This window comes from Phascolarctos cinereus, unplaced genomic scaffold (assembly GCF_003287225.1).
Source record: "Phascolarctos cinereus isolate Bilbo 61053 unplaced genomic scaffold, phaCin_HiC Scaffold_5;HRSCAF=322, whole genome shotgun sequence".
In the NCBI taxonomy this organism is placed as follows: domain Eukaryota; kingdom Metazoa; phylum Chordata; class Mammalia; order Diprotodontia; family Phascolarctidae; genus Phascolarctos; species Phascolarctos cinereus.
Genome location: NW_027555958.1, coordinates 274,359,133 through 274,374,941, shown reverse-complemented (window position 1 = coordinate 274,374,941; position 15,809 = coordinate 274,359,133). Strand labels below are relative to the sequence as shown.

The following is a 15,809-nucleotide window of genomic DNA, read 5'->3' as shown; positions in this document are numbered from 1 at the left end:
ACACTGTGCTAAAAAGAAGCAGAAGGCAGTCCATGACCTCAAGGAACATGCGATCTAATGGAGAAAACAACATACAAACAGATACATATATCAAAGGATACAGGATCAGTAGGAAATAATTAACAGAAGGAAAGCACTGGAAAGGGAAGGCTTCCTGTAGAAGGTGGGATTTTAGTTGGTACTTAAAAAGGAATTCAGGGAGGTCAGTGGGTGGAGTTGAAGAGGGAGAGCATTCCAGGAATGGAGACAGCCAAAGAAAACAGAAGAGAGCTAAGTACCATTGATGACATGCATATACTACTTTTACAGTGAAGTGGTATAAAAGATGTTAGCTGGGAAGTAGAGGTGGGAAGAGTAGATGGGCCAGTGATACTGTGACCAGCTCATCAATACTCTCTGCTTCTTTGACTGGAGGGCAGGAACATGAGCTTCAGAGCCTCAGTTTTGAGAGGGGGCTCAGCATAGTTTTTCTTCCCCTTTTGTGTTACTTGTGCTGTTTTTGGACTTCTTCCAAACTCTCCATCCTCCCTGCATTGGTGTCTCTTCCCCTCATCTTTCAGCTTCCTTTTGTGTATTGTAATTCCCCATTAGATTGTAAACTCTTCCAGGGCAAGGACTGTTTGTTTTCATTTATATTTGTATCCCCAGCACTTAGCCTAGGGCCAGGCACATAGTAGGCACTGAATAAATGTTTATTGATTGATAATGTATGGGATAATGGATAGAGAGTCTGAGTGTTACATTGGTAACCACAGAAAAGAAACAAGTTAAAATAAGGTCCTCTCTCCTGTCCTGAAGTGCCCCAAAAGGCAGCCATAAGTTGACGCTGGCAGTAGAGGAGTGGTGCCAGGAAAGGCATCACAAGCTCAGGCAAAGCAAACATCGAGCCTGAAATAGGGTGATTGCACCAGAGCATCTGGAACAAGCTTTCATATATGGACCTGAACTTAGTTTGTGCTCTAAAGGAAAGTCGAAAGCCAGCAAGACCCAGTAATGGGTGACAAGCAGCCAAAATGTACCCCTGGGTCACCACACAGGAAGACAGAGCCCAACTATCCACCTGTCAGAGTGTTGAGAACCACAATAGGAGGCAAGGCTAACTCAGCAACTAAGAACCAATGCCAGGAAAGTTGTGCAAGAGACCAATAATCATTGTGATCTCCAGCATTCTACTTGCCCCTCTGAGAACCACAGAAAGGGATAAAATCAACTTGATTAGGGATCATACAACAAGAAGACAGACTGTCCAAGGCCATTATCTCTAAATGGTCACTAGGAGATTTGAGACAATCCAGGAATTGGAGCATAGGTTGGGGCCTAATTACTAGCCCATGCAGATAAGCAGCAGCATCCAGACTGCAGAGGGGAAAGGATCAAATAAGGGCTTCTCAACCCATCTGATGGTGGGTTACCAGAAGTAACGGTCCCCAAAACAAAAATCCTTATCCAAGATCTGAGGCTAAAAATGATTAAACACTAAATACAGTGAAGGAAACTTTGAGTTAAGATGAGCCCAAGAGGTATACCTAGAAAAGAAAATAATTCAGCAATTAAAAGCAGAATCTCAGATAGAAACAAATGACTTGGCCACAAGGACTATAAAAGTATAAAAGCAGCTTGGAGAAATGAATCAAGAGATAAAGCATGAGATTAGAGTTTGGGGCTGGGAGAGAACTGAAAGAGTAAATAACTTAGGAGGTAGAAAAACTTTACTCAAGAAGTATATACTGAAAAATAGAATGGAGAAAACAGAACTCAGTGACTGTGGGACAGAAAGCAATCTTAGAACAAAGTCAAAACATTCAAAAAATAATAGAAAATGTCAGATATCTACCATCAAAAGCAAGTGACCTAGAAATCCACCACATCAAGAAGAGAGCATTTAAGAACCATTGTATTATTTGAAACCGTGACAAAAAAAAATAAAACTTGGATGTGATATTTCAAGAAATCACAAAAGAAAACTTCTCCAATTTATAAGAAGTAGAGGAAAAATCGAAAATAGAATCTACGAATTACCTCTTGAAAAAAAAAAGAATCAAACTGAAAACACCCAGGAGTTTCATAGCCAAAATCCAGAACTTGCCGTTGGGTGGTGGTGGTGGTGGTTTTTTTTTTGTTTTGTTTTGTTTTGTTTTTAAGGCAACTGGGGCTAAATGACTTGCCCAGGGTCACACAGCTATTAAGTGTCAAGTGTTTGGTCTGAGGCCAGATTTGAACTGAGGTCCTCCTGACTTCAGGGCCGATGCTGTATACACTGCACCACCTAGCTGCCCCATGGAACTTGCAGTTCCAAGTGCAAAAGAATCACAGATTGTATTGTCCAGCACTTTGTAGCAAGCATAATAAAGGAGAAAAACATCTTGAAATACAACATTCCACAAAGATGAAAGTTTTACAGCCAAGAATCACTTACTTGCAAAATTCAATATAATTCTGTTGGGGGGTGGGGGTGGAGATAGACCTTTAGTGAAACAGGTCTTTAAAGCATTCTTGATGAAAAGTACAATTCTGAACTGTAAACATAAAGTTCAAAAGAAACTTAGGTAGTAAATACATTTGGCAATTACAAGGGGTTAAATGAGGAAATGCTTCCATTCTAATGAGAGAAAACAGAAAAAGTGTCTCTTTGAAGTCCTATTATTTTCAAGGGTCACAGAAGTTAAATAACATCATCAGAGGGCTTGTGTGTGGTTTTGTTCTATTTTGTGGTTTTAAGAAAGGAAAGAAAAAGGAAAAAATGAGAAAGGAGGGGGAGAAATTTTCCATTTAATATAAATGGGGTTCCTAGGGGCCAGCTAGGTGGTGCAGTGAATGGAGAACCAGCCCTGGAGTCAGAAGGACTTGAGTTCAAATGTGACCTCAGATACTTGACACTAGCTGTGTGACCCTAGGCAAGTCACTTAACCCCAGTTGCCTCGCCAAAAAAAAAAAAATTAATAATAATAAATGGGGTGCCTGAGAAAAAGTAGACAAACATGGAAGAATGGGCAGGGGAGCAGGCGTCTTATAATCTCACTCTTTGCTGAATCAGGTAAGGAGAATTACACACACACACACACACACACACACACACACACACACGTTGGTTTAGAAATACCTTAAACTAGAAGGAAACAGTCAGCAGAAAGAGAAGGGGGTGGTATAAGAGAGAAAGTATATTGGGGGCGATAGTTACAAGCAAATCAACCTTCGATTTAGGGTTGGTCATAAACAGGGAGATTAAAACAGAAAGTAAATGATCAGATCAGGGTTTAGCTTTGATAAAAGAGGAGGATTAAAAACAGACCATGTAAAAGGTAGGAGGAAAAGTGGAAAACATGTAAGAGTTTTATGATGGGGGAGGGGAAGGGAACACACAACTAGCAGTCATAATTAATCATGAAGGTGATAAACTCACCTAAAAAGCAGAGGAAGAGAGCAGTGTATTAGAAAGGAGAATCTGATAATGTTTTGTTTACAAGAAATAAACTTGAAACATAAAGATTCACTATTAAAATAAGAGGCTGGAGCAGAATTTATTATGCCTCAGGCAAAATTTAAAAAGCAAAGGAAGCCATTATCTCAGAGAAGCAAAGAGTAAAAACAGATTTCCTTAAGAGACATAAATAGGGAAATTGCATTATGCTTAAAGGCATCATAGATTATGAAATATTACAAATACATATATGTACCAAAGTGCTATAATACTTAAGTACTGAAAGGGAGAAATAATCAAGTAACAGGAAGAAATAGACAGCAAAGCTATAATAAGGTGACCTTGATTTGCCTTTTTTAGACTTTGATCTAATCAGAAGCAAATTAGAGACCTGATAGAATTTTAGAAAAGTTAGAAATGACACTCTTTGGTAATTGCTAAATGAAATATACATATTTCTCAGTTGTTCACAGTACATCTACAAAATCTGACCATGTAGTAGGGCATAAAAACCTCATAAACACAGAAAGGGAGAAATATTAAAAATATTTTTCCTGACCACTGAACAATAAAAATTTGAACCAGCAAAGGGCCTTTGAAATTTGAATGGAAACTGAGTAATCCTAAAACACGATGAGTTAAAGAACAAATCATAGAAACAACGTAATGTCATTAAATAACATCAGTGCGACCACATAACAAAACCCTTGGGATCCAACCAGAGTAGTCCAGGAGTAGGGAAAAGGCAAAGGAATTTATAACTCTAAATGTCTATTCCCACAAAATAGACATTCTTTAAAAAATCAAAGAAAAAATAAAAGCCAAATTGATTTTAAAATACTAGGGCCTGGGATTTTCTTAGTTAATGAAATTTATAAATTGTTAGTTAATATATTTTTTCCCAGGGTCACACAGCTGGTGTCAAGTGTCTAAGGCTGAATTAGAACTTGGGTCCTCCTGATTCCAAGGCTGGCACCACCTAGCTGCCCCATTAATCTGTTTTTTAAGCAAGGAAATCCAAATTGCTATTATTTAAAATGAAAAAAGTTCATAATAAAGAACAAATAATGGAAATTATTCCAAAATTTTATAAAATTATATGCACATGCTGATAAGAAATGAAAATAAATGTTTATCAATGTATAAAATATTTAGGATAACAGAGAAAGAGAGAACTTAACCCAGTCTTGGAAAAGAAATCAAACAAACCATAAAAGACCTCTAAAAGTGAAAAGAAACCAGGACCAAGTAGATTTGCAAGTCAGTTCTATCAAAATTTACAGAACTAATTCTAGTAGTAGATAAATATTTTTGCACAACAAGGAAATGTTGTTCTAAGACAAATAAAAACCATAAAAATCATGTGAATATATAGAGAAAAAAACATTTTGACAAAGTACAATACCTGTATGTGTTGAAAATAAAATTTTTTAAATCAGAAGATTATATAGATTGTCCATTAATATGGTGAATAGATTTCGCTAAAACCACAAGTTAGCATTATTTGTAATGGAAAAATACTAGAGACCTTTGCAGTAAGCGTATGGGTAAAGCAAGTTACTTAACATGACTCTAGAAATGCTAGCTATAGCCTTAAGAAAACAAAAAGAAATTTAGGAACTATGCAAAGGCAGAGAGTTAACAGAATTTCCAATGTTTGCGGATGATGCGAATGTTTACTTAGGGAACCCTAGAGAAAATAATAAAAAATTAACTGAAACAGCAATTGAGTAAAACAGCAGGATATATAATACTCGTTCCCCCCTCCCAAAAAAAAAATCAGCTTTTCCGTATATTACCAGCAAAACCAACAGGAAGAGAAAAAGAAATTTCATTCACTTTATCTGTAAAATGTATACAGTATTTGGGAATCAAGCTTCCAAGACACACACAGGAACTGTATGAATACAACTGCAAAACACTGTTAAAATGACATAAGTAATTAGAGATATGGTGTTTGCTCTTGGTTGGACCGTGCTAATACAATAAAAATGAAAATAATACCCAAATTAATTTACACATTCAGTGCCATGCCATTCAAACTGCCAAGGAGGTTACTATATAGGACTAGAAAAATTATGATGTTCATATAGAAGACTAAGAGGTTTCTCCTCTCTCAAGGGTAGAGTCCCACTTTAAAATTTGGGAATTAAGGGGACTTAACAGTACTACTATATCTCAAACTATATTACAAAGCAGTAATCATGAGAACAAAAAGTGCTAGTTTAAATTATTACTTCAAAATATTAGTTTAAAAATAGGAAAGGAGCAGCTAGGTGACAGCTAGGAGTCAGGAAGACTGAGTTCAAATGGGGCTTCAGACACTTAATAGTAGTGTGCTCCTGGGTAAGTCACTTAACTCTGTTTGTCTCAGTTTCCTCATTTGTCAAATGAACTGGAGAAGGAAATGGCAAACTACTCTAGTATTTTTGCCAAGAAAACCCCATATGGGGTCACAAAGAGTCAGAGACGACTGCACAGCAACAACAGAAAAAAATAATAGAAAAGCAGTTCAGTAGAAGAGATTAGATACACACGCTCCGGAAGCCGTTGAACACACTAGGATAATGTTTGAGAAACTCGAGAATTCCCCACTATTTCAGTCAGTCGGTAAACACTAATCACCTGCTATGTACTAGGCATTTTGTTAAGTGCTGGGAATACACAGAGAGACAAAAGACAGTCCTTGCCAGCAAGAAGCTTACAATTTAATGGGGGAGACAAGATGCAAACAAATGCTGTACAAGGCTAGGGATTTTATGCAGGATTTTTATACAAGGCAATAATTAGCTGAGGGAGGCCACTGAAATTAAAAGGGTTGAGAGAAGGCTTCCTGTAGAAGATAGGATTTTTACTTGGGATTTAAAGGAAGCCTAGGAGTTCTTAAAGTGGAAGGAGAGGTCATGGGAGACAGCCAGTGAAAATACCTAGTGCCAGGAGATGGAGTGTCTTGTTTGTGGAACAGCCAAGAGACAAGTGTCACTGCATCAAACACTGTGTATTAGGGAGTTAGGTGTAAGAAGACTGGAAATGTAGGTTATGAAGGGCTTTGAATGCCAAACAGAGCAGCCACTGGAGTTTATTGCGGGGGAGGGGCCAAGTAAACATGATCAGACCTGCACTTTAAGAAAATCACTTTAGTGGAAGATGAATTGGAAGGGGGAGAGACTTGCGGTAGGCAGACCTACCAACAGGCTATTTGGTAATCAAGATGTGGTAATGAAGGTCTGCACTAGAATGGTGACGGTGTCAGAGGAGAGAAGGGGGAATATTTGAGAGATGTTGCAGAGATGAAATCAGGCCTTGAAGAGCAAAGTGAGCAGAGCCAAGAGAACATTGCATACAGTTAGAGCAATATTGTTTTAAGAATGACTTTGAGTGACTGAGTCATTAAAAGACATATGAAGAAAGATGCTATCTGTAGCCAGAGAAAGAACTGATAAATAGAAGTAGGTATAGAATAACTTTGTTTATATATGTATGCATATATCTATATCTATATCTATCTATCTATAGATAGATATAGATATAGATAGATATATATTTGTGACTAGTGGTAGTAATCTGTAGGGCCAGGCTGGGAGGAGGGATGGGGAGGGGGAAAAAAAAGAAAATAAAAGAAATTTATATAACAAAGTTATATATTTAAAAGGAATAGCAAGTTGTATATGATAAATTTGAAGTGTTATGTGCAATCTTTTTTTTATTATACTATGTTATGAAAGTGCTTATTTTATTCCATAGATTAAAAATAAAATAAATTTTAAAAAGGAGAGGAGTTAATTAAAGAATTTTTGGTTAACTTTCCCTAAAAAAGGTCTTATACCCAAGATATGGAAGAAATTGATACTAATAAGAAAGAACCAGAGTGTTAGTCCCCTGTAGATAAAAAGATGAGAGAATATGAACTGGTAATTCTCCAAAGATGAAGGGCAAGCTTTCAGTAATCATGAAAAAATGTTCCATATTACTAATAGTAAACACAATGCAAATTCAAACAAATCTGAGTGTCTGCCTCACATCTGTCTGATTGGCAAAGGTGATAAAAAAGAAAAGTGACAAGTGTAGGGGACATGTGAAAGAACAGGCACACTAATGCACTGTTGGTAGAACTTTGAATTAATTCAGCCATTCTGAAAAGCAGTACTCAAATCATTAAACTGTTTATACCACTTGACCTGCCAATATCATTACTAAACATAAAGATATCAAAGAAAGGAAAAGTATTTATATGTACAAAAATATTACAGCATTTTTGTTTTAGCAAAGAATTAGAAACCAAGTGAGTGCCTATCTTTTGGGGAATGGGTGGACAAATTATAGTGTATGAATATAATTGAATATTCTTGCTCCATAAGAAATGACAAAGAGGACAGATATAGAGAAGCCTAGGAGTATTTGTCTGAACAGATGAAGAGTGAATTGAACAAAGCCAGGAGAACAATTTATATAATGGGTACAACATTGTAAAGGGAAAGAAACATGAAAAACTGATGATCAGTCTTGACTTCTCATCTCTCAGCCAAGAGATAATGGACTGATAGATGCAGAACGGTACAAGGCCAATGTGTGAATTTGTTTTGCATGGTGGCTACTTATTTGACAAGAGAGGGCTTTTTTTTTCATCAATGGTAGGAGTCAGGGTTGTTAGGTTAGTATCGATGATCCCAAAAAGGAAAAGACCACCAGTGCATCGTTAGAAAAAATAAGCTAGCACAAGGAAGTTCAGAAGGGAACAAAGGTAAGCGTAGCAGTCTTGGAAATACTATGTGTTAAATTTGAAATCTACGCAATGAATAAAACCAACTTGTATATTTGGAGAAGGGTCATGATTTCATAGGCATTTCTCTTCTGAGTTGTTTTTCTTGGGGAGGAGGAAGTAGAATGCTTTAGGAAAATGTTGATTTTTGTCAAATTCATAAATAAAAACAAACTACTTAGTAGCTCTGTCATCATAAGTAAGTCAGTTAACCTTAAAAAGTTTTAGCTTCCAATGTACTATTTACTGGGTTGACTTGAGATAATCACTTTACAAACTACAAAGATTATGAATGTTAATTATAGTTGTTATTAGAAGACTTTGTAGTCTTTACCATTGAAGGAAGTACCCATATGATATCTCCCATTACTATTCTGTTGCCAAAATGCTTTTCCTAAAGTATGTAAGTCTGACCATGTTATTCAGTAAATTCCAGTGACACTAAGATAAGTTTCTCTTTTCAGTTTTTAAAACCTTTCATAATGTGGCCACAACTTACTTTTTCAGACTTAAATATTATTCCCTCTCTTGTATTCAGTAGTCTAGCCAAACTGACCTTCTTGCCATTTTCCACATAGGACCTTCCATCTCCCATGTTCATGCCTTCACCTGATTCTGCCCTATGCCTGAAATGAGTTCCCCACTTCATCTCAAGTTATTCCCTTCAAAACTCTAATCAAGCACCATTTTCTAACATCAATCAATCAATAATCATTTATTAAGAACTTGCTGTGTGAAACTTTTCCAGATTCTTACAAGTAGCTAGTGTCCTTGCCCCTCCAAAAAAATTACCGTGTGTATGAGAGAGAGAGAGTGTGTGTGTGTAGTATATACTTATTTATATAGGTATTGTCTCCGCCAGGAGAATGTAAGTTCCTTGAGGTCACTTTCACTTTAGCCTTTGTATCCCTGATGCACTGGCACACTCTGGGTAGTTAATAAATGCTTGTGGTTTGAAGTCACAGATTTGTTCTGTATTAAATACAACTGAACAGGCAGCTAGGTGGCACAGTGGACAGAATGGCAGACCTAGACTCAGGAAGAACTGAGTTCAAATTTGGCCTCAGACACTAGTTATGTGACCCTGGGCAAGTTACTTAACCCTGTTCACTTCAGTTTCCTTATCTATAAAATGAGCTGGAGAAGGAAATGGCAAACCACTCCAGTATCTTTGCCAAGAAAACTCCAAATGGGGTCAACAAGAGTCAGATATAATTGAAAATGACTAAATAATAGCAACAAAGTACAGATGAAGTGTTTTAAATCCAGACTTTTTGAATGGCATGCTTCTATTTGATCTCTTGCTTCTATTCTAGAAGTGGATATAGAGATAGAAATGGGGATGTGACAGAAAAGACCAAAGATGAAAATAATTAAAGTTGGAAAGGCTGTGGAAAGACAGGCACACTGGTATTACTATTGGTATACTTGTGAATTGGTCCATCCAGTCTAGAAAGCAATTTGAAATTTTGCTTTAAAAGAAGAGTTGTTAAAATGGCCCAATACTTTTATCTAGAGATCTCATTATTAAGCCTAAATCCCAAGAAGGTCAGTGATAGAAATGAAAGTCCCATATACACCCACATATTGATAGTGTCCCTTTTTGTGATAGTGAAGAACTAGAAATAAATTAATTGCCCATTGATTGAGGAATAGGAAACAAATTGTGGCACATGAATGCAGCAAAGTAGCTGCACCACAAGAAATAATATATGAAGGATTCAGAGAAGCACAGGAAGACTCATGAGCAGAACCAGTAAAACCATGTACACAATTACTGTAACAATGTAAAAGAAAAGAACAAAAAAATAGAAACTGTGTGCCTTAATAATGAACAACCGCTTCAGAAAAAAGTTGGGAAAGTCAGCCCCCTTCACAGAAATTTGGGTTTGTGGATGTGGAATGTTAGAGGAACATCATATATGAAAGCGTTTAAGCACTGCCTGGGTGTCAGCCACTGAAAAGATTAATACAAAAAGTGAGGCGATCTGCCCTTGAGAAGCAGAGGCATTCTTATGTGAGAAGACAGTGTATATAGAGTCTTGGTCTGGAGTGTTACAGATGGTGATCTGATCTATCAGTTAGCTCATGCTCACTTTCCAAAAGTGTTGTTACTGGTTGATGACTGTTTCCAGAGTAAATGGTAGAAAGAGAGGTAGGGGAAATGACTGGACATCTGAATGGGAGAGGAAGCATAATCTACTCTGGTCTGAAGTCATGCAAGTTTACACCCACTGGAGAGATTTGAACCATAGAGTAGGAATTCTGGAGGTCCACTCCCCAGTACCATTGCTGGTTCTGAAGCATCACGGCAGTGTTAATGGCAGGGTACATGGCAAAAGGGCCTAAGTGGATGACCTAATGGCAGATGGAATTTCAGGTACATTTGATATATTGATTAGTTTTGTGGAACTGCTTTTTTGTCTTACTCTTTGTTAGAAAGGATGGTTAACTGGGAAAGGAGGAATGTGAAGGTAGAATATAAAACAAACAAGGTCAGTAAAAAGGTTTGGGTTTTTTTGTTGTTTTGTTTGTTTTTTAAGAAAAATAAGAATTGGGAGCCTCGGATACCATAAGAAAGTTAGATGGAAAATGTGTCCAGATTGGCTTAATAGTACCCATGGAGAACGTCTCCTCACTCCTAGATATTTAGACACTGGTTGGACACAGTAATTGCTGGGGAGAGAGACTATAAATAGATTAGGTAGTTAAGTGGGAAGTTGGCATGGTGGAATCCAGTTGAGTCACTATTTGCATTACGTAGTGAATAATATATATTAGTCTTACTTGAAGATTGAAATGACTATATAATAATCTTTGTCGTACTGTCTCTCAACAACAACAACAAAATGCTCAGAGTGTATTTCTAGCAACCTTAATGTTGTGTTGTTTTTACAGGTCAGACTCAACAGGTAGTAACTCAGATCATCAGGGGGCAGCCTGTTTCCACTGCAGTGTCTAGTCCTAGTGCAGCATCTTCAAGCTCTGGACAAAAGGTAGTAACATCAGGAGCACCTGTACCACATATACAGCCTCCATCCTCCACCCCACAGCCTCCTCGGCCACAGCAAGGACAAGTGAAACTTACAATGGCTCAGCTCACCCAGTTAACACAAGGCCAGGTAAATAATGTCAACTACTTTTTGAAATCTTTAAATGTAACCTTGTATGTTACTGCTCTAGAGAATACCATTAGGGCCCAGTGGCTCTTGGCTTCAGGTTGTGTGCTTATTGCACCACCACACCCTTCTCTACTCATTTGTAGAGTAGCAAAAAATAAATAGGGTTTGCCTTGTCTGCCACACAGGTCTGAGGGGGAGAGGTGTGTGTGGACTTTGTGGACCTCAGAGTGGTATAGACAGAATTGCACTACATGTTATAGTAGTAGTAGTAGTAGTAGTAGTAGTAGTAGTAGTAGTAGTAGTAGTAATAGTAGTAGTAACTGCAGCAGCAGTAGTAGCATAACACAGTATAACAGTTAAAATGCTGATGAAGATAACAGCAACAGTATATCCCTTAAGACCAAGGAATTTTGTATGTAGAAGCTAAATAAATGTTTGTGGAACATCCCTCAAAAAAGTCATTCCCTCCCCCCACAACTTCTTGATTCTTTTAGTTCTAGAATAGAAATAATAGAGTTGTTTGTTTCTTCAGATAATTAATTTGAAAGGTACACCAAAATTTTGTCATCAGAATAGACTTTTCTGCATGTGTTCTAAACATTCCAAAATGTATACATTTTAGCTAAATTTTAGTGATCTTTCATCACTTTATATAATGATTGAAGAGATATTTATTAACAATGCTAAGTGCTGCTAGGTATGATAAAACAAAAGAGAGTTGGTCCCTGCCTTCAATGATTTTACATTCTTATGGAGGGGAAAACAACACCTAGAAAGGAGTGATGGCTTGTCCAGGACTTCTCAAAGGGAAGAATATTGGCTCTCTACTCCCCAAGGCTGGGTGGATAAAGTAAGCTCTCTTCAGTAAAGAAGATAAAGCCCCAGGGTAGAAGTTTTGGTAGTAGTAGCCATATACTGTGACAGAAGATGGTTGAGTTGAAGCAGTAATGTCTCATGATGTCTCTGGGATAAAATTTTCTGAAATGCATTGCACACTTTGCCATCTGCTTAAACATGAACACTTTCTTAGTGATACTGGGTCATTATTAGTGTTGTGCTCTGCTGAAATAGTGATGTGCTAGTGAGGTGCATAGGGCTGGGCTGTTTGTCCCTACATTAAATGTCCCCAAAGCTTCTGTGATTTTTAGTTTCTTATGTCTACTTTTTGTAGTTTTTTTGCTTCTCTTGTTGTCAGCTGCCACTTTCTGTTGCTATCAGAATATCTACTTTTCACGATGCTTTTGTAGGTTATAATTTATCATGGTCTTGAAAACCTAAGAAAATTTAATAAAAACTGTATGTGAAATTCCTCTAAATTGATTCCGAATGAGAGCTTGGTTGGCTCTCCTACAAGTAAGATCTATAGATTTAATTATCTATATTGTGTGTAGCCCTTTTTGCTTCTTTTTCAATTTTTCTGCTATGTAAAATGAGGTGCAGTTGTAGAATTACTAAATTTTAGGATAAATAGATGGTTATGATATGAAGTTATTTAGTCCATGCTCCTTGATATATAGTCATTATTAAATACTTCCTGGAGATAGTACATTTACCTTCTTTGTGGATTTGGGTTTTTGAATTCTGTGTCTATAATCTGAACCATATGATAACATATCTTAGTTTGAGCTCTTCCAGTATGAACACTTTTTTTAAATATATGTAGAGGTGTGAGGGGTAGTTTTAAGCATTTTGTGTTCATCCTGCTTTCCTCTTAAAGTTCCTAACCAGTACCCACAGCAACTACCCCTGTACCCTCAATTTGTATTTCTGCTAACCAAAAATATCGTTAATCTAAGTGAGCAATGTGTATGTAAGCCTGTTCTTTGAGCAATGTGCATTTATATGGTGGCTTTTTTTTCCATAGGGTGGCAGTCAGGGTTTGACTGTTGTAATTCAAGGACAGGGGCAAACTACTGGACAACTGCAGCTGATTCCTCAAGGGGTAACAGTGATTCCAGGGCCAGGCCAACAATTAATGCAAGCTGCAATGCCAAATGGTACCATTCAGCGATTTCTTTTCACCCCTTTACCTACGACAGCTGCAGCGGCCAGCACTACAACAACAGTTTCCACCTCAACGTCAGGTAGGATTTAGGCTTATCCAAAATGTTTAAAATTTCTACTTGCACGTTATCAAGCTAAGTAAAAAAAAAAAAAGTTTCTAAGATAGCTGTTAGAAACCAAAAGAGAGAGTTCTCTACCTTGGAAATATCTTTTTAAAGTTAATGTCTGTCGGTTTATGGTCTAGAATAATGAGAATGCTTGGTTTATTTTTCACAGCTACAAGTGAGCAGAAACAAACCACACAGACTCAGGCTCAGCCCATCCAAACCCTGCCATCAGCTCAGCAATCAGGTCAGAGTCAGCCACAAGCCCCACCTCCTACTGTTCAGCCTCCAGCTCAGCCCCAGCCCCAGTCCCCGAGCCAAGCTCAGCCCCAGCCACAAGCCCAGCCCGAGGCCCAGACTCACGCTCAAGTCCAAACCCAAGCATCGGCTTTGTCCCCCGTCACTTCTGAAGCACAGCCCGTCCCAACACATTCAGACAAGACTGCAGTCACAATACAATGTCAGTCTCAAAGCCAGGTCCAAGGACAGTCTCCGGTTCGAGTCCAGAGCCCACCGCAGGCTCGAGTGCTTCCACCAGCTTCATCCAACGGACCCACTGTGTGTCAAGCCTTGGTGCAGACAACAGCTTCACAACCAGTTCAAATTCAGCCACATACGTCGATTCAGATTCAGTCCCAAGTACAACAGCCATCGCAGCCCCAGCTCCAATCTTCCATACAAACTCTCCCAACAACACAAACTTTGAATCAAGTTACTGTAACCTCCCCGTCCCGTCCTCAGCTCCAGATCCAGCAGCCGCAGACACAAGTCATTACTGTGCCTCAGCTACAACAGCAAGTTCAGGTTCTCTCTCAGATTCAGTCACACGTCGTGGCTCAGATACAGGCTCAGCAGGGTGTTGTTCCTGGGCAAATCAAACTTCAGTTACCTATTCAGATTCAGCAAACCAGCCCTGTACAGGCTCACCAGATCCAGAATGTGGTCACTGTGCAAGCAGCCAGCGTACAAGAACAATTACAAAGGGTTCAACAACTCAGGGAACAACAGCAAAAGAAGAAACAGCAGCAGATAGAAATTAAACGTGAACACACCCTCCAAGCTTCTAATCAAAGTGAAATCATCCAAAAACAGGTAGAGTCACAAGTGTTTGCTTGTTTTTTATTTTAAAAAGAAACAGTAACATGAATTATAATTCTGTAATATTTTATTCATGAGATTAAACGTGTGAAATTTATTGGTGTCAACTTTTCCTATAACACTTTGAATAACAAAATGCTTTAACCTTGGGTGAGCTCCTGAGGTGCCTAAAAATAGTGAACAAATGCCTGTTACTATTTGCAACCGTGCCCAGACACATGCATTCAGTGTAATTGGGAAGTGATTGCTTCGTTTTTAAGAGATCAAGAAGATGGATGATTATAAAGAAGAGACTTGCACAATATTTGTAACTTTTAGTTGATTAGTATTAATAAAGAACTTTAAGGTTGAATTTTGGTTTTAAGAGATAGAAGTATGATAATAATAGCATTTAGGTAGCACTTTACGGTTTTTAAAGTTCTTTACAAATATTTTATTCTCACAACAACCCTAAGAAGTAGATGCTATTATTAACCCATTTTACAGACAAGGAAACTGAGGTAGACAGAGGTTAAGTGACTTGCTTGATGCCATACAGCTAGTTAGTATCCGAAGTAGGATTTCAACTCAGGTCTTTCTGACTCCAGGTGCAACACTCTTATCTAGTGTACCACCTAGCTACTTAGGTACCTAGAAACAAGTCCACATCCAATCTCATTTCATTTTGAGATAGTTTGAATTTGTCTTACTGAAGCGTGTATCCCAACCATAAGGAAGTTAATGTTACTTAGATTTTTAGTCATATTCTTTTTTTTTTAGTCATATTCTTAAAAAATATTTTATTGATACTTGTTTTTATATCACTCTTATTTCCCAAAAACTCCACCACCATCATAGAACTCTCCCTTGTAACAAAAATAAAACAGTTCTACCAACCATAGACGATAAATGTTTGCATTATTCCATTAGTAGTAGACCTCTAGTCTACTTCCTCCCTACTGAGGGTATAACATTGTCTTCTGGAGCCTAAATAGGCTTTGCATTCAGTCTGAGTTCTAAGGTCTTTTACAGTTGTTTTCATACATTATTGTGATGTGTATGTGTGCATAGCGAGATATAAACATATATATGGAAGTTCTCTTCGTTGTGTTTTGTTTGGTCTTCATGAGTTGTTGTGGCCCAAAATCACTCATCACCTAGCAGCCAAACTTCTGAGTCTTAATAAATTTAGTTGATTGGCTACCAGCTGCATAGTTTATTGCTAAGCCCATATGCAAAAAATCAAAACAAAACAAAAACGCTTTCTAGATTATCAGGGACTACCAGAACTTGTGCTCCATTAATTTAGCTTTCAAGAATCAGAG

General features: G+C 37.7%; 1 protein-coding gene across 10 annotated transcripts in view; it reads left to right on the top strand.

Annotated features, from left to right (window-relative positions):
- The window catches only part of BPTF (bromodomain PHD finger transcription factor), a 193,338-nt gene that overhangs the window by 145,942 nt on the left and 31,587 nt on the right, over positions 1–15,809 (top strand). For all 10 annotated transcript variants that reach the window (XM_021000980.2, XM_078155881.1, XM_021000977.2 and 7 more), the window contains 3 exons: positions 11,076–11,299; positions 13,164–13,383; positions 13,580–14,499. In XM_021000980.2, the coding sequence (XP_020856639.1) occupies positions 11,076–11,299; positions 13,164–13,383; positions 13,580–14,499 (1,364 nt within the window). The remainder of the gene's footprint in view (positions 1–11,075; positions 11,300–13,163; positions 13,384–13,579; positions 14,500–15,809) is intronic.